A 20,205-nucleotide genomic window follows, 5' to 3' on the forward strand; every position below is an offset into this window, starting at 1 on the left:
TCTTTGCCTTGAACGATGTTAAGCTTCTGCAGTGCTGCTGGAGCTACACTCATCCAGGCAAGTGGGATCACACTCCAATCCCAACTTGTGCTTTGCCTCTTTACCTCTGGAGTTCAGCTCTCTTGTCCATATTTGAATCAAGGCTGTAATGAGGTCAGGAGTCAGTGGCCCTAATGAAATCCAAACTGAGCACAAGAAAGCAGGTTACTGCTGAATAAGTACTGCTTAATGTTATTGTTCATGACACTTTACTGATGATTGAATGTGAACTGATGGGACAGTAATTGTCTTCTACTTTTAGTGCACAGAATATGCCCTGGCAATTTTCCATATTATCGGGTAGATGCCAGTATTATAGTTGTACTGGGACAGCTTGGCTTGGAGCATGGCATGTCAGGAGCATGTCATTGCCTGAATGTTCTCAGGGCACATAACCTTTGCAGTATCCACCGTCTCCAGTGGTTTTATGCTCATACATAGAGTGAAGTGAATTAACTGAAGACTAGCATCTGTGACGTTGGGGACATCTGGACGAAGCTGAGGTGGACCATCCACTCAGCGCTCCTGGCTGAACACTCTTGCAAATGCTTCTGACTTATCTTTTACAGTGAAGTGCTGGGTTCCCTCATTGTTGATGATGGGATACCTTGGGCTGACTTTACAAATGGATTCCATTTGATGGTACAACACACTAGATTAACAACAGGATGGCACGTAATCAATGATCCAAATTGGTGTATGGACTGATGCTGTCAATATTACGAAATGGGATTTCAAACATGTTAGCTTGACAATGTGAAATTCCATTGACTGTTGTTTAAATACGTGCAATGGCATGGGTTTTGTGCAAATATGTTACATATCGCTCAGCATACTGCCAATGCAGTTAGCACTGAAGAAACCTTACCTCAAGTGTAACTCACTTGTTTATTTGACCTAATGTAATTGCACGTAACAAAATGATGAAGCATTTGTTCTCAGGATGAGCAATGCCAGAAAGTGTGTACTTATTGCTAGCTGTCCGTTTTTCAGTCAAAATAGTTCCTATTTTACAATGGGCAAACTTTACAGATCAGATTCAGCATAATTGAGACATATCCCCGATGGTTCGAGTAAAACGTGTAATCACTCATGTACCATTTTCCAATCAATCAATCAAGAATCCAATATTGCCCAAATGCTCAATATTGTTGAGATTCCACAGATATTTATCACAGCACTGAGACAACTTCCTAACAATGTCTCTGGGAAGCTCTCTTAGAATCATCGAGCTGTACAGCATAGAAACCGACCATTCAGTTCAACCCCTCCATGCCAACCAGATGTCCTAACTAAATCTAGTCCCATTTGCCAGCATTTGGCCCATATCCTTCTAAACTCTTCCTATTCATATACTCACCCAGATGCCTTTTAAGTGTTGTAATTGTACCAACCTCCAAGACTTCCTCTGGCAGGTCATTCCATACACGCACCACCCTCTGTGTGAAAAAGTTGTCCCTTAGGTCCCTTTTATATCTTTCATCCACTGTAGTCTTCTTCCTTCTTAGAGTTTGGAAAGTTAACCAGTCAGAGGCTCTCCATTACACTTGCTCTCCTTTTAAGGACAATCTTAATCTTTATTTCTTTTAGGCCAGATTTATGAACATTTTCCTTTCCAATCAATGATCTTCTCCTTAGATTTGTCCAAAGTAACCTTACAAGTGGACTTCGAAAATCTGGGTGCGAGGTTCCACTGCTATCTTTCCAAAGCACACCAACACATTGTATCTGATGGTAATAAGATGTATGCTTCAATGTCAGATGTGCTCCATATTCTTCCAATAGAGGATACAAAACAAAAAGCTTTGCACTTGAAGAGGGACTCTCTTTCTCACATCCAATCGCTTCTTTGCAATTTTCCATTTTATCAAAACTAATACCAACAGTGTTCCTCAACTTTCTGGTCCAAGCTACAGATAGGAAGTCAATGTCTTCCTTACGATGGCCAATGTGCAAAATCATAAGTAAATTTCATTCTTAACTACCGCCATACAACTGAACTCCTTACTTGGCTCAACCTTTCTGCAAGAATACAGAACTTAAAAAACATTTTTGATGTCACTCAATGGATTTTGAATTTATCTTTTCTTTTATAATCCAAAACTTGGTGGCTCCTGATTTGTTGGCCTCTGTATTTCTCAATAAAATGTTCTGGACTCAGGGGGGCCGCGGCATCTCACACTATAACGAGACAATCATACCTAGGTTTACTAGATGAGAGGAGAAAGTGAGGACTGCAGATGCTGGAGATCAGAGCTGAAAATGTGTTGCTGGAAAAGCGCAGCAGGTCAGGCAGCATCCAAGGAACAGGAGAATCGACGTTTCGGGCATGATTCCTGAAGAAGGGCTTATGCCCGAAACGTCGATTCTCCGGTTCCTTGGATGCTGCCTGACCTGCTGCGCTTTACTAGATGAGAACATGCCATCATCAGTTAACAAAGTCTCAGAGACTCTGATCAAAAGCTTTGTTTCTGTATGCATTTGTTAGCATTAAATTTAATGGTAGCCTCAAGAAGTCATAATAATATCCAAAACATGAACCTTTAAATTAATTGGATGTGAATGTCACAGTTTGCTAATTTAAAACCTTTTTACAGCATCAGTTGCTATTAGCAACATAGCTGGATTGATTCAAAATCAATCATTAGTTTCTCTTGCCTAAAAGCTCATACATTTGCATTAAAATTTACCTTTTTATGAGCAGGTAGCCTTTTGGCAAGAAACTTAAAACAGCATCCATGAACATTTTTACAACACCAATACATTTTGACAATTTCATCTTTATTAGCGAGTTTTGAGAAGATTTGTAGCTCAGGTTGGGTTTTGGTGTAGGTTTGCTCGCTGAGCTGAAAGGTTCATTTCCAGACGTTGCATTACCTTACTAGGTGGACTTTATGCAAAGCAATGCTGAAACTTCCTGCTTTCATCTTTATTGTTCACTTCATCCCAACTGAATATGTTCATGCTGAGGAGTACATTTGATTTATTTATGACTTATTTTGATACAAATAATACTTCAAAGATTTCTGTTGCACTACTACAATCTTTGAAGAGTGTCACCTTCAAAACAAGTCTATGGAAACATTGACCACAAAAACAGCTTTTTATTTCTTTTTTAGCAAGTGGCTGTTGATAATATTGACGGTAGGGAATAGTTATTGAATTTGGAAACACAAGTGAGTTGAACATACATAAAGATTGTTGTTGAACTCCAGGTTTAATGCCAAGAACGTCTCCAATTATATTGATTCATCTCCCCAATTGTCTGAAATAAGTTCTCTTAATTATGCCATTATGCAGGCATCATTACTTTTGTAAGGGAGTGGGGAGGCGATTAAAATTGACTTCAATTCTTTGCAACAGTTTGATTTTTATGAAGTCAAGTGAACTTTTGATGAAATAGCCTGCTATATGAGAAGTTGAGAGTGTGGCGCTGGAGAAGCACAGCAGGTCAGACAGCATCCATACAGCAGCAAAAATCAACATTTCAGGCAAAAGCTCTTAATCAGGATCAGGGATTTTGCCCAAAACATCAATTTCCCTGCTCCTTGGAAGCTGCCTGACATGCTGTGCTTTTCCAGCACCACACCCTCGACTCTAATCTCCAGCATCTGCAGTATTCACTTTCGCCTGCTATATAAGACGACCATAACAATGATCGAATAGAAGAGAAAAGGCCTAAAGGAAATAAATGTCTATATTTGAAATAATTCTTCATTTTCTACACTAAATGATATACTTATGACATTTCAAGATTTTTTTTTAAATTTCTATTTTTGTACTTTGTAAAAGTCTTTGATTTAAGGTTAACTTCTTGCCTGATGTGACAGATGAAACAGGTCCCATAGAAAAAATGGAGCTGGAGTGAGGTTGGGGGTGATGGGTGGGGAGGATGCACACGCAAGTTGAACAACTCTGGGATACCAGCTAGGACAGGAAATGTCAAACATATAGTTGCATGCATTCCAGGACTGTGAATTCATTCACAGACCAAGTGAAAGTTACAGATCCACTGCTTTATCTACAGCAGCTAAGTGATAATGCCTGAATTAACATAGTGAGGGGGGAAGAATGACTTCACTCCTGAGTCTAAGGTTCAATAAATACATGAATTTTTTAAAATTTCACTTTGTCTACAAGCAAATGAAGGAATACTTTGAACAAAAATACTCACCTAAAATTTCCTTCTGATTTAACCTAAAAATGGTATTGATAAATTTCATCATATAAAATCACAATGGGATAAACTGTCAGCCCGAGTCACCCAAGACAGAATGAAAACACACAGAATTACAACAACTAGTAGTAATAATTTTTTGGGTATCGTAGAACATAAATATTGCTAAATAGCAATTTGAAATCAAAGCTTTCTATCTTGAACTCATCAAGACAGTAATGAAAGAAAACCAACTCTAGAAAGAAAACAAATTTAGAAAGAAAACAAATTTTTTTTTCTCATAAGGGCATTTGATTGGTTTGACAATTGTAAGAACAGAAATGCTCTAGCAACAATTAACTGTCAATTTTAATAAACTGATGAAATTCAAAATTAGGCATGTCAACTCCGATTGGTCAGGCATGGTCATATGGTTGCAGCAGGGCTTAGCCATCTCTATAATATCTTTATTGAAAAAAAGTACACGTGGATGTATTCATAAATAACAAGGCTCTGTGAATGTGAAAGAATGTTGATTCCAGCACTTGCAAGCAAGCATGCTAAGTGTCCGACTGAACCTTAAAATTAATTTCCCTTAGTGCAATCAGGATTATTTAATACATGATGTCCAACAACAGCATCATATCTAATATCAGACACCATGTTCGAAGATTTGTAAGCACAGAGCTGGTTGAGCATGGTCAACACAACACAGTCATAATGACATGTTGTATTCACTTTATAGCAGTGCTCCAAATCCAAGTGGACAACGAGCCTCTGAAAGAGACATCGTTCTTGGGGCTAAAAGGATCATAGGTAATAGGAAGAAAGTGAGAACAGAGTACTAATTTAATGTTCAGCCATGATCATATTTAACAGCAGAGTAAGCTTGAAATCCTGCTCTCATTTTTCACCTCTCTATGTAATAGGAGATATTACAGATCCTTGCTTGAAAGGAGGATATACAAAATATAGTACCTGTGAGAATGTTCGTTCTTTACAAAAATCTTCTGATATAAGTCTATAAATAATACTAAAAATACCAGCCCTGGGATTCTGATGACTCAGTAAGTATAAAGAGACTGGTCAGTGCAGTACATAGCCACAGTAACCACAAGATTCTAGGTTCAATCTTCAATCTGAGTGATTAGATCTAAATCAGGACATTAATTACAATTGTTGTCTTTTGGAATGAAGTGCAGTAAAAGTATATTCAATTATAATTTTCCAAAGAGACTGAGATAAATACTTAAAGGGGAAAAACTTAGTACTGCTGCCTCACAGTGCCAGGGAACCGGGTTTGACTCCAGCCTTGGGAGACTGTCTGTCCAGAGTCTGCATGTTCTCTCTCTGTCTGTGTGCGTTTCTGCCGGGTGCTCCGGTTTCCTCTCTCAGTGTGCAAGTTCGTGGACTGGCCGTGCTAAATTGCCCCATAGTATCCAAGGATGTCCAGGCTAGGTGAATTAGCCATGGTAATTGTGGGGTTACAGCATTAAGGTGGAGGTGTGGCTGGATTAGAGGGTCAGTGCAGACCTGAAGAGCCAAATGGCCTCTATCTGCATTGCAGAGATTCAATGATTCTATGAACAAGAAAGAAAGGAGTATTTGAGTAGCTCTTTTAAAAAAAAACTGGTTCAGGTAAAATGGGTCAACTGACTTCCTGCACTGCTGCTCGATTTGATGACATATCCTTGGAGTTCCACTGCTGGGAAGGCAGCACTGAGGGAAGGAAACCCATGAAGGCAAGATTTCTGCTCACTGGAGAGTTGTACTGAATAAGGAAAATCAAGGCTTGTCCATGGGGAGACAGATATAGACTGTTGGCAGCTATTGGTTTCAGTCAATGAACATTTATACAAGGTAGAGCAAAATTTCTGGTGAGCTTAGAGCTGTAACCATTGCCATTCAAGGAGGATACAGAGAAAAATGCTGCAAGTACTGCACAAATAATGCACAGATAGAGCTATTCACATGACCGTCCAAAGCTAATCCTCGACATTCCAATGCTTTACATACAACTGGGGGAAGGCAACTATGCTTTCTGCAGTTGTAAGGCAGCCTTCCAATACAATCCTGTAGCATTTTTCAAATGAAAATTTGGAGCAAAGATTAATTTTCTGAAACAAGCACATTTCTGATTCCAGCTTTGCCTCATATATGTTCATAAATCAGGGCTAGATTTGACATCACAATTTTTGCCATGATTATATTTCTGCTTTCTTCCTTTCCTCACGGGAGCATCATTGGAATAAAAATGTGATTCAGGACTGAAGTAGCAGTACCATCAGCTCACAACAGAAATTAAAACAGCCTGGTTTTGAATTGCTGCAGTTTTATTGGAACGGTAGGCAAAGTCAGTTCATAAGCCCTTCCCTTGCCTATCGGTTACTTCTGCGTTCACCTGACGTTCAGTTGCAGGTTTGTGAAGGTATCAGGAGTTGACAGTTCCAGATTCAGTGATGATACTGGGGATGGGACATGCAGGAGGAAGGAACCATCATCATCATCATCATCATATGTTAAACACCAGGATCCACATTCTTAACAATGGAATATTAAAGATAACTACCATTCTCTAAAACAGAAGGAATACAAGTGGTTAAATAATTGCACACTCGACTGTTAAAGTTAATACAAACATTCAACAAAAGCTAAATATGCTTTGATATATTCATTGGTGCGGGGAGACGACGTGGGAAGAGAGAGCGAGAGGTGGGCTTCAACAAACTACCCTCAGGGTATAAATAAATATAGCTTTCAATTCAAGTATCAACCCAAGTGTCAACAGAAATTTATAAAGTATTTAACACAACAGCATTATAACAAGAAATAATGCTAGGATCATTTGCAGAATTTTTTATACCAAAAAAATTATGTTCCACAGATAATGCTACGTTCATCAAAATTATAAATATTTGCTGAACATAGAGGAAGTGAGAGTCTTACCTGGAGCCCTGTTTATTTCCACATCAAAGTAGCATTGCGGGTGGTTCTTCACCCCCATCACGGTATACACTCTGTGTACACCTAGGTCAGAACAAAGAGCAGGTTGGCAAGATTGTAGTATTGATATCCGATCTGAAACTCAAAGCTGCTTTGCTATAAAATGAGGCCTTCAAGTGAAGCCCTACAAGCATCTATTCTCTTTCCCATTGCTCCCCATCCCCACCACCCCCACCTTTTTGCTGAACCAATTCTGATGCAAGCAAAGGCAACACATCCCCTTCTCTTTATGCTCATGCCTGGCAGCATATGAATGAACTGCTCAAAGGAGGTGGGGATGGGGAATGAACATACGACTCTGCGAGAGCTTGAGAGATTTAGATTTACATATGCAAACTCATCTGTTTCAAATAGCGCCCCTACCAGCCTATTAAACAAACACTTCAAGACAATGTTCTGTAATTAAAGCAGATTAGTAGAGAACTGGTAAAAAAAAAGGAAAAAAACCTCAGAAATACAGCACAATTTTTTTTGTAATTATAAAACCTACACAAAAGTGAAATCAGGTTTAAAAATATTTCATAAAATCTGCAGAATAGTTAGAAATAGGAAGCTTAAATACAACCGGAACACAGTTTATTTAAAGCATATTTAAACAGACTACAGTAAACAATGCTCTGCTCCCTTTGGGTATTACTCACGTTTTCATAAATTCATTCCTATGAAATAGGCTGCCATTAAAAGCTTCCTAGGAGATTTACAAGTTTTTTTCACTGAGCTGCACCAAATTGCAAAGCTGACAAGTTATTTTTGTACTGGTACCTGGGACTACGAGAGAATCAGTGCCCGTGCACCATAACCTGCTTTTGTACTGACTGTGGAAAGATCTCTTGTGTCTTGTGTTGCAAACTTGTACAGTAGATTTCCAAAAATGGGGTTAGAATTTTACTACATGAAGCACATTGGAAGAACTGACCTGAATAGTCACCATTGGCCTGCAGCATTACTGAAAAGAAACCCATGCATGTTTTCTGATTCTGCTCTGCACCCTCTCAGGGGTATGTTCTTTGTACAATACTGTTGTGCCACGTGTAATGTGCCAACGATAAGACACAATTGAGATGAAAATACCAACTGTGCTGCTATAGCAAAGGCAACACTATGAAAACCACATCATCAACTTAGACAAGTCCACAGTGAAGTACAGTCTTAAAAATATGTTAAGACAACTGAACCCGATCCAGTGCTTACGTATCATGCCCATCCAATTGGACAACTGCAAAGGACAGAGAAAATAACCAGATATGTTTGCTTACTGTAGCACCCCGTTTCTAACCAGCCAACAGAAACCTTCCCTGAGACAGATGCCCTTGACACCACTGCAACATGGCTACAATTATATAGCACCTCTAGTGGAAGTACTGCGATAAAAGGACTCATCCAATATAATATGAATATTTTTGCAATGTAATCCCTTTAAAAGCATCTACATTGAGGAAACTGGATAGAAAGAAAACAAAAGCTACACAACCAGAATTTGAGAAATATAGTAAACAGATAAGTGCATTATTTGGTATAGACCCTCTGAGCTTTGAGTTTTGCATTCCAAAGAAGCAGGCCTGCTCACTGTTAATCAGCCTATATTGTACAATGACCTGAACAAAACATGTGAAATAGGACCTGAGCCAAGCATAGGTTTCTCTCAAGATGGGACTAATTTTATGTCCAAGCTTGAAAGACTGTACAGACCAAACAAGGCAACATCTTCTTGTCACCCACTTAACTGTTTCCAACCCTTATCAAACAACAATGCACACCATAAAGTTCTTTAGAATAACGGGAGCAAAGTTCATGAGGGTTGCTTGATGAAACCTGGTTTGTATTCTTGAGTTCACAACACATAAATGAAAAGACTTGATAGAGCACATGCTGAGGAACAGAGAAGCTTGAGGAGGCAGTGACATAGTGGAAATGCCACTGGTCTAGTAATCAGAGCCCTGACTAATGTTGAGACCATCGCTTCTAATCCCTTCATGGTAATTGATGAAACTGGAATACAAGGGTAGATCATAGGAACCCCTCTGGTTCATTAGAGAAATAAATCTGCCTCATTACCTGGTCTGGACTACTTGTGACTCTTAGTCATAGAGTCATAGAGATGTACAGCACGGAAACAGACCCATCAGTCCACCTCGTCCATGCTGACCAGATATCCCAAGAGAAAGTGAGGACTGCAGATGCTGGAGCTCAGGATCGAGAGTGTAGTGCTGGAAATGCACAGGTCAGGGAGCGTCCGAGGAGCAGGAGAATCGAGGGCATAGGCCCTTTATCAGGAATGAGATTTGTGGGTCGGGGCTGAGAGATAAATGGGAGGAGGTGGGGTTTGGGGAAAGGTAGCTGAGAAAGCGATAGGTGGAGGAAGGTGATGGGGAAGTGATGGACAGGTCTGGAGGCTTGGGACTGGGATAATTGGGGAGGGAGGGGGGGGGTGGAAAATGAGGAAGCTGTTGAAATCCACATCTATTCCGTGTGGTTGCAGAGTCCCAAGGCTGAATATGAGGTATTCCTCCTCCAGGCATCAGGTGGTAACGGTTTGGTGATGGAGGCGGCCCAGGACCTGCATGTCCTTGACAGAGTTTGGGGGGGGGGGGAGGGGGGGGGTTGTTGACGTGTTCAGCCGCGGGGTGGTGGGGTTGGTGAGTGTGGGTGTTCCAGAGATATTCTCTGAAATGAACCGCAAGAAGGCATCCTGTCTCCCCGATGTAGAGGACACTGCACCAGGTGCAACGGATGCAGGAGATGACACTGGCAAAGGTACAGGTGAATTTCTGACTGATGAGGAAGGACCCCTTGGGGCTTTGGACAGAGGTGAGGAGAGTGCTGTGGGCGGAGGTTTTACACTTCCCGCGGTGGTAGGGAAAAGTACCAGGAGTGTGGTGTGGGCTGGTGGGGGGAATGGACCTGATGAGGGTGTCGTGGAGGGATGGTCTTTTTGGAACGATGATGGGGTGGGGAAGGAAATATATTTCTGGTGGTAGGGTCCGTTTGGAGATGGTGGAAGTGGTGGAGGATGATGCGTTGTATGCAGAGGTTGATGGGGTGGAAGGGGAGGACCGCGTTTGAGGGGGAGGGGTGGATTCAGTCCTTGTTGAATTGGGAGGAGTGGGTGGTGCATGAAGTGGAGGAAGTGAACTGGAGGGCAACGTTAACCATGTAGGAAGGGAAGTTGCGATCATGGAAGAAGGCGACCATCTGGGACTTTGAGGAGGAATTGGTCATTCTGGGAACAGATGCGGCAGAGGCAGAGGAATAGGGAATAAGCAATAGCGTGTTTACAGGAGGTAGGGTGGAGGAGGTGTAGTCTAGGTAGCCGTGGGAGTTGGTGGGCTTGTAGTATATGTCTGTGGTTAGTTGGTCGCTAGAGACTGTGATGGACAGGTCCAGGAAAGGGAGGGAGGTTTCTGAGATGGTCCAGGTGAATTTGAGGATGGGGTAGAAGGTGTTGGTAAAGTTGCTGAACTGTTCAACTTCCTTGTGGGACCACAAGATGGCACCAATACAGTCATCGATGTAGCAGAGAAACAGGTGGGGTTGGTCTAACTGTGGAAGATGGACTGTTCCACATATCCGACAAACAGCAGGCATAGCTGGGTCCTATGTGGGTGCCCGTGGGAAGTGGGAGGATTGGAAGGATTGGAAGGAAAATTGTTGAGGGTAAGGTCCAGTTCAGCCAGGCGGATGAGGGTGTCAGTGGAAGGGTACTGGTTGGGTCAGCGTGAGAAGAAACAACTGAGGGCTTGGAGACCCTTGCCATGGTGGATCGATGTGTATAGGGACACAACCAGATATCTTAATGCAATCTAGTCCCATCTACCAGCACCCGGCCCATATCCCTCCAAACCCTTCCTAATCATATACCCATCCATATGACTTAAATGCTGTAGTTGGACCAGCCTCCACCGGTTCCTCTGGCAGCCCATTCCACACATACACCACCCTCTGCGTGAAAAGGTTGCTCCTTAGGTCTCTTTTATATTTTCCCCCACTCACCATAAACTTATGCCCTCTAGTTCTGGACTCCCCCACCCCAGGAAAAGACCTTGTCTATTTACCCTATCCATGCCCCTCATTATTTTATAAACATCTATAAAGGTCATCCCTCAAACTCCGATGCTCCAGGGAAAACAGACCTAGTCTATTCAACCTCTCCCTGTGACTCAAATCCTCCAACTCTGGCAATGTCCTTGCAAATCCTTTCTGAACCTTTCAAGTTTCACAACATCCTTATCTGCCCTCTGACATGGCCTAACAAGCCAATTAGTTGTATCAAATCACTACAAAAAGTCTAAAGCGAGTAATTAAACCAGATGGACCACACAGCATCAAACTAAGCACTTGAATTACAACAGCAAGCCCATCCAGCCTTGTCAACTCTGCAAAGTACTTCTCACTGACATCTGGAGGATTCTGCCAAATTGGGAGAGCTGTCCCACAGATGAATCAAGCAACTGTCTAAAAGGTTGTAGGTTCAAACTCTATTCCTAATACCTCAGCACAAAAGACCAGAAACTCTAAGATTCTTCAATGGGTGCCATTTTCTCTGCTTCCCCATGGGATGTTCAGCAGATACTGAATGGTACTGACGGTACGGTGGCATAGTGGTTGGTACAGTGGTTAGCACTACTGCCTCACAGCACCAGAGACCTGGGTTCACTTCCTGCCTCAGGCATCTGTGTGGAGTCTGCACATTCTCCCCGTGTCTGCATGGGTTTCCTCCGGGTGCTCCGGTTTCCTCCCAGTCCAAAAACGTGCAGGTTAGGTGAATTGGCCATGCTAAATTGCCCGTACTGTTTGGTGAAGGGGTAAATGTAGTGGAATGGGTTTGGGTGGGTTGCTCTTCGGAGGGTTGGTGTGGACTTGTTGGGCCGAAGGGCCTGTTTCTATACTGTAAGTAATCTAATCATTACAGAAAAAAGAAATCCTCATCATGCCAATCATTTTATGGGACACATCACAAAAGCAACAGATCGTTTTAGAGCACTGAGAGGCAGAAACATCTAAATTATTTATAATTTAGGGGATTTAATGTGTCTACTTTTACCAAACATATAGACATGCAAAGAGAAAGCAACTACAGAAAGAATTAACAAGCTGGTGTCACCTCAGACATCTGCTATTGCAATCAAGCAGCAATTTATAACTTTATGTCTCATACATTTGAACAAAGAAAAGCAGATTACTAAATACCATTTCTTATGCATGACACTTCTCAGAAAAGCACTTGACTTCCAATGTTCATTGTAAAACTGGTGAGTTAATAAACTGGTGAGTTTGCTTCCATCTTCTAACTTGTGACACAGATTGCCCTCACATGTTCAACAGCAGTTTTCACTTTCTAAAAAAAAGCCTTTTTACAGAAACTTTTGTTCATTTCTTTATAAAAAGAGAGAGAGAGAGAGAGATGCTCATCAGCAGTGGGTAGGTCTTATGGAAAGTAAACTTAAAAGCAAGCTCAAGTAAAATGAAAAGTGAGGATAACAAACACTTTTTAAAAATTCCACTTTTTTTTCTCATGGTGGTTAAATTACCTACCCCTCCTAGAGAAGAGAGAATTTATTACAGTTGGACTTCGATTCTGAACATAATTCTTCGACTACAATTCCACCCAACCAGATATTTATTTGGAACTTCAGGTTCCCTCTGCAAACTTAAGAGGTTCATTATGATTTCTGTAGCCTTTAATGCACAGGTAACAATGATCTGCACACAAACTATTTCTACTTTAGTCACAAAATTAATCTTTACAACTCTGGAGAGCACTGACTTAAAAAAACAACTAGCAGTCAAATGCAGCATAACCGAAAAGAAAAAACTTACTCGGCTTTAAATAATTTCATCAAACCCTTTAAATGAATCAACGTAACATGCAGTGTTCCAGTGATTGAGGGCTCAGATGGCACTAACTATTGAACAAAGTGCCATCAACATTATGCCCTCAGAAACATACATATTTGACTCGGGCACCACAGTGGGCTATCAATGCCAATCTTCATCTGCCTCACAGTCCTCAGTGAGCTCCAACTTCAATCTTTATCCTCTTCCCGGGCTTCACATACAACTCTGGAGTCAATAATCATCCACTCCCCACTCGCCAGTGCGGCGACAAAGTGAATGGCTTGAGGGAAAAATCAAGCATTTATAAAGAACTGTTACTGGCAGATGACCAGTCATTTAATGAGCTGAAGATCCTCCCCTTGTGCTTATTTCCAATATGACAACACATTGGACACTCGGACAATAACCAATAAGAAGATATATCTGTATCAGAGAGTCTGATGAAGCCTTTGCTTGTTACAGCATTTATATAAGATACAATGCACATGTAGATAAAAACAAGTACTTCGAAACATTTACAAAATGGTTTCACAAACATTGCATTAACCAGTTGGAGCATTAGATTCAATTTTACTGTAAAGTTACTACTACTCAATTTTTGCTTCCTTTGGCACTTAAACAAAAGGTTGCCATACTCAAGGAGTATACTGTCAAAATACAGTTATAAAATTTTGAGTTTTGAACTCATGTTGAAGTATTTCCAAATGAATGCAGGCTTAAAACTGCAATTGTGCTTACTCTGCTACTCTCAGTGTTAAAATGTACACCTTGTGCTGCCAACTTTAACCCAGCTGCACAATAGATACAAAACCAAATCCGTACCACACAAATTGACAGATTATAAACCAAAATGTACATAGCAGACAATAGATGTCAACATCATAAAGTCAAAAGCAGAAAGCTGTACAACTGCATTATCACCCTGGAAGGGTCCAAGAGAATTAAGATAAACAGATACTGAAGATGGCAGGGGGTGGAAAAGGAAGAGCAAGATCAGAGGCAGAGCAAGAAAGGGAGAGGGAAAGTGAATTTGAGAGGATTGAGGTGTCAGGGGGGCAGTTGAAGACAGAAAGAGGGAGAATGTGAGAGAATTACATATATGTTTGAGTGTTATGAAATGCCTTGACAGGTTTTAATATGCTCTTTTAATGTGTAGTCCAGAGAAATGGAGATAGAGGAGAAATGACAATGCTTACTCGAAATATGCAAGAATTATTTACTAACTCAGCTGACAAGTTGAATGACTGAAAGTTCTGTGTTACAGTGTTTTCTGTGCAATGCTGGATGTTGTTGCAACAAAGGAGCAGCAAAATTAATTGAACTTCTCAACCTTCTGGATCACAAGGAACTTTTCCCAACTTTCTTGTGAAAGCATCACATTCTCTACATCCTGTTGCAGCTCCACCCTAATTTACACCAATCTCATCCCTCATTTCCTTTAACTTTAAAATCACTTCTTGTTAAAATTCTATAGTTTCTGGGCATTACACTTCAGGAAGTTCAAAAATTATCCCTAAAAAAATGTTTTGTGTTTACCCAGTAGTGAGCAACTTGAATATGTTTTTCAGGATTGTACACGATTATGAACAAGACATGGCCTGCTCTGAAGCAGAAAATAGTACAAACACAATAAAAAGTTAATGCAGCAAACAGACATGAAACAAATTCAATCCATGGTGAGAATCTAAAATCAGGACTCAATCCCTTCAGAAATAAATAGCATTTATAGCGCCAGTCCTTTAATCAGTTTATAAAGTGCAACTGAAAATGACCAGAATAAATTTCCCAATTAAAGCTGGCAACTGTAAACTTAAAGACAGAGAGAGAGAGACAGACAGAGAGACAGACAGAGAGACAGACAGAGAGACAGACAGAGAGACAGACAGAGAGACAGACAGAGAGACAGACAGAGAGACAGACAGAGAGACAGACAGAGAGGCACAGTCGGAATGTACCAGCACTGTGGGTGCACCAACAGCCAAGGATTTCAGTGGTTCAAGAAAGTAGCAGACCATCAAACATATTGGAGAAGGGCATTAAATAATGGCCCAGTCAGTGATGCCTAAATCCCATGAAAGAAAGCAAACTCCAAGGAAAAATAATCCTATAATTCACTGAACCTCATTCAAGTCACTACTTACTCGAATAAAGTATCTCTTTCCAACTAAAATCACAATTCCATAATCAAGAATGGAGCAATTCACAATCAGTTTCTTTTGGAGAAACTTTCTCTATAAACACCAAATGGGAATGATATACCTTGCATATGATATGAGCACAAGGATATCTATCATATCCTCGGGCAAAAACATATGCCAATGGAATCAGAAATAGAAATTAATTTCAAAAGTAAATCAATGTTAACTGACTACGAAAGCACTCGTAGAAATATCAGATTACAAAACATTGGTGTAAAGGAATGCAAGAATGCAAATTAAAGGAGTAGGCCATTTAAAAAAAAGATTAATTCACAGGTGTGGGCTTACTGGCTCGACCGGAGGGCAGTAAGAGTAAAATATATTGTTGTAGGTCTGAAGTCACCTGCAGGCCAGACCAGGTAAGGATGGCAAATTTCCTTGCTTAGACATCATTAATGAACCATAGGGGTTTGGCCCTGACAATGACAGTTAAAATGGTCTTTACTTAATTCCAGACTTACATTGAGTTCAATTTTTTTTAAATTTATTCAATTCAGATTTCAATTTATTGAATTTTTACTGAACTGAATACTGGCACGGTGGAACTTTACCTGGGCATCTGAATTAATAATCTAGTGATGATACCGCTAGGCCATCACCTCCCTTTAGTCTGTCTTTTAAAAAAAAACTTTTATGGAATGCAGGTTATATCAAAATTGTGTGGCTTGCTTCACCATCTTAGACAGCTGTGAAGAGTCAAACCCAAATGTTATAGGTCAAATGGGTAAAGATGGCAGATTTCCATCCTGGAAGGCCATTTAGTGAACTAGCTGAGTTTTACAATAATCGATGGTAGTTTCATGGTCACGATTACCGAAATGAGCTTTACATCTTAGAATTATTAATTAAATTAAATTCCACCAACTGCCACGTGAAATCTGAATTCTCGTCCTCAGAATGTTAACTCTGTGCCTCTAATAGTCCAGATGTTACCACTATACCATCATCAACTCCATTCTTTACCATTCAACTCCCTCCTCACCACACCAACATATCACTAAAAGCTTTCAGTTCTCAAAACGCTATTGGTGTCTGCCTCGATGTCTCAGCATCCACAGCTCTCTATAGTAAGAAACTTTAAAAGGTACAACTTTTTGAATGAAGTAGTTTCTATTCCCTCTCAATCCTAAATGGACGATTCCTTATTCTGAGTCTGTGACCCTGGTCCTCGTCTTTCCAGCCTGGGGAAAATCCATTAAGAATCCATGGTGAAGCTTCCTAAAGATTTTATGTTTAAATCAAATCATTTACCAATTTTTTAAATACCAGATTAGACTAGGCCTATACTCTCAAGTTGTCATCTTACCAAGACTGCTCCCACAATAACATGTAGACAATTACAAACTTAGATAAATTATTTGCCAAGCTGTGGCCTTAGTAGGTACAGGAGCCATAGTATCATTAACGCAGGCACGATACTGAAAATGCTGAAGGCTGAACCAACGAGATTTCTGGGACAACTGATGATTTACTACTATCTTTCAGATATAAAATACAACATTCTTACTTTAGGCAATAGATTCGAAGCAATCTACATTGCATCCAATTTCATGCTTGCAAATCATATTCTCTCATCTGATAGGAGTAAGTCTACAGTCTCTCTCCCTCTCAGTGAACAGGCATCTAATTGCAATGCAGAACATGAATTGATTTAGGGAAATCAAATGGGATGGAGAAATGGTGAACAAGATCAGATTGCTGTCTTAGTTTTCAGAGTCCATTAGAAAATGTAAAATGCTGTAAACATGTAGGTTAACCAGCATCAGTGAAGACAGGCAGACATTTCTGTTTCATATACATGTCCACAACTGAAATATTAACCTGTCTGTTCTCTCCACAGATAAAACCTGATCAATTGCCTGGAAGGACACAGAAAATTAAAAGCTCAGATGCCTGAGAAGAGGGGCCCAGAGAAATCAAGCACCTGCGTACTGTCTTCCTTCGTAGCAAATACAATGGTGTGTGCTCTGTCAGAGTGGGACACCTGAGCCACACCAGGTGATGTGTAACACACATTTTACCACCACAGCCCAAACCATTATCCTGAGAGAAGGAAGGTTGCCACCTTCCCAGTATTTACTTGCAATTTCCAACATAGAATCACAAGGCACCGGAGGCCATTTGGTCCAACATGCCTCTACTGGCTCTCTGAAGGAGCAGTCCAGTAATTTTTCCTTTTTAAGCAGTTCTCTGCAATATTTGCATTTTTGTGTTTTTCCACTCCAAACAGTTGCATTCCTTCAGTAACTTTTGTATTGCAGTACCTGGAGGGTTTCAATGCTTCTCCTGAGCAACCAAAACAATTTTTCTTTTAAAACTGCACAGTTAGATTACTTACAGCGTGGAAACAGGCCCTACGGCCCAACAAGTCCACACAGACTGCCGAAACGCAACCCACCCAGACCCTACATTTACTCCTTCACCAAACACTACGGACAATTTAGCATAGCCAATTCACCTAACCTACACACTTTTGGATTGGGGGAGGAAACCAGAGCACCCCGAGGAAACCCACTCAGACACGGGAAGAATGTGCAAACTCCACAGACAGTCACCTGAGGTGGGGATTGAACCCGGGTCTCTGGCGCTGTGAGGTAACAGTGCTAACCACTGTGCCACCGTGCTGCCCACAAACTGGCTGTTCTTCACAAGGATGGCAATTCTGGTCAACCTTACACTGGTCTTTTAATTGCAAAAATTGAATCATGGAAAAGAATGTGCATGATGTGAAAACGGGGATATGGCACTAGTTGAATTACTCAAAGTTGGTACAGACACAACAGGACAAATGGCCTTCTGCACTGTAAAGATTGCTTGAATGTTTCTGTTATGTTTCCGACTGAATACTCTGCACTTCCTTAGGCCCAAAAATAAAGTTGTGAAGATGTTTTGCTATCATTTTACAGTCATTTATAGTAATCTTCGAGATGCCTTTCTAAAAAAAAAAGCTTTCAATGGTTTCTGTTAACTGCATCTTTCAAAATCATTAAATGGTTGTCAGCTGCAGTTACCTGAACACATTTTCCAATTAGAATCTTTCTCTAGTCAATTTCCCACTAATATCAAGTACATGTGAAAATAAAAAATTGTTACTATTTTGCTCCTGCACACAGTGGTTTTATGCAGAACAAGGTCAGAATGACCAGCAGTGTTAAACCATATATTACTCTACCCTGCCCATTCAACTTGGCTAAATGACAAGCACAATTCACAGGACAAACTAAAATGAACCTAAGAAAATCGGCGTTTCAGGTCAGGGCCCTTCATCAGGAATTCATTGGGCTCCAGCCCGATAGGTCTGTTTTCCTCCTCCTCAGATGCTGCCTGACTTGCTGTGCTTTTCCAGCATCTGCTGACCTCACTGTCTCCTAAAATGAAGGTAACTTGTACCTCAATCCATTTTCCACATGGAGATACAAATGAAGCAACATCTGGAAGTAGAAGACTTACTTATGCAGCTCCTTTCATGATCAAAAGTAACCTCAAAACACTTAGTTCATTAACAAAACCAGAAACTGGTGAAACTCAGCAGTACTGTGGAGAGAAAGCAGAGTTAATATTTCCAAGTCTGCTGACCCTTCTTCAGTACTGATAGGAGCAAGGAAAGGCTAGTATACATGATAAAGACACGGTGGGTTGGGGTGATAACTGAAGACAAGAGCCCAGAGGGACAGAAAGATAGGTAGGTCAACAAGGGAATTAGTAATGGTAAGCCAAGGAGGAAGAAGAGCTGATAATGGGGACTGTATGAGTAGGTGAAAATGAGTTGGGTGTGCTGAAAGCAGCTCATATGATGACAGGGCCTAGGATGTGGAGGTGGGTGAAGGACATAGAACGAGATGTTAAGGCCCTAAAATAATTGAAATCAATACTGAATCCTAAAGGCTGCAGAAAACGAGATGCTGTACTTCCAGCTTGCACTGAGTCTCACTACAACAGGCCTGAGACAGAAAAGTTAGCTCCGGAAGGTGTTGAAGTGGTAGGTGTCAGGAAGCTTGGGGTCATTTTTGGAGACAGAATACAGGTGCTCCACGAAGTGCTAGTCCAATATATGTTCAGTATTCCCAATGTAGAGGAGACCATATTGTGAGTGGCAAATATAGTGGACTAGACTGAGTGAAGTTCAAGTAAACTGCTGCTTCACCTGGAAGGTTTGTCTGAGGCCTTGATAGGGAGGATGGAAGACGTAAATGGGCAGGTGTTACACCTTCTGGGAATGCAAAGGAAGGTGACATGGGACTGTTGGGAGGTGTTAGGAGTGGACCAGGGTGTTCTAGAGGTCTACTAGTTCATTACATTCTTTTGAATTGTAGTCAATGTATGGAATGCAAACAGCATATTCCATGCAGTAAGGTCCCACAAACAGAAATAAGATAATAAAAACAGAATGTGCTGGAGAAACTCAGCAGGTCTAGCAGCATCTCTACCAGATTTGCCAACGTTCTCTGGCATTTTCTGTTTTTATGTCAGATTTCTAGCATTCACAGTAGCTTGCTTTTGTCTGAATATAATGAATAAATGATTCTGTGGTGCAGATCGAAATTGGCATGTATGATATGGTGTGCACCAGAGACATGGATGCAAGGAGATCAGGACTAGGAGCTAAATATTCAAGGACATACATTGAAAAGACAGGCAGGTTGGGAGGGGGGAGAAAGAGAGAAGAAGGTTGCCTTATTGGCAAGAAATGAAATTAAACCAATAGCAAGAAAATAAAGTAGGGTCAGATGATGTAGAATCTGTGTGGGTAGAGTTGAGAAACCACAAAAGGTTAAAAAAGAACATAATGGGAGTTATGTACAGGCCTCCAAACAGTAATCAGGATTTGGCCACAGGATACATCAGGTGATGCAAGAAAAGGTACGTATGCAAGAAAGGTATGTAAGAAAGGCATGGTTACAGTGATCATGGGGGATTTTAATGTGCAGGTGGACTGGGAAAATCAGGTTGGTAGTGGTTTGCAAGGAATTTGGG

At 40.9% G+C, this 20,205-nt stretch overlaps 1 protein-coding gene across 4 annotated transcripts in view; it reads right to left on the bottom strand.

Annotated features, from left to right (window-relative positions):
• Positions 1 to 20,205, bottom strand: part of nktr (natural killer cell triggering receptor) — a 240,400-nt gene that overhangs the window by 133,882 nt on the left and 86,313 nt on the right. For all 4 annotated transcript variants that reach the window (XM_043690824.2, XM_087987616.1, XM_043690826.2 and 1 more), the window contains exon 2: positions 7,142 to 7,222. In XM_043690824.2, the coding sequence (XP_043546759.2) occupies positions 7,142 to 7,199 (58 nt within the window). In that variant the 5' untranslated portion in view covers positions 7,200 to 7,222. The remainder of the gene's footprint in view (positions 1 to 7,141; positions 7,223 to 20,205) is intronic.

The sequence above is a fragment of the Chiloscyllium plagiosum genome, unplaced genomic scaffold, assembly GCF_037043375.1.
Source record: "Chiloscyllium plagiosum isolate Xiang-an unplaced genomic scaffold, Cpla_swu_hap1 HiC_scaffold_5, whole genome shotgun sequence".
NCBI classification, from domain to species: domain Eukaryota; kingdom Metazoa; phylum Chordata; class Chondrichthyes; order Orectolobiformes; family Hemiscylliidae; genus Chiloscyllium; species Chiloscyllium plagiosum.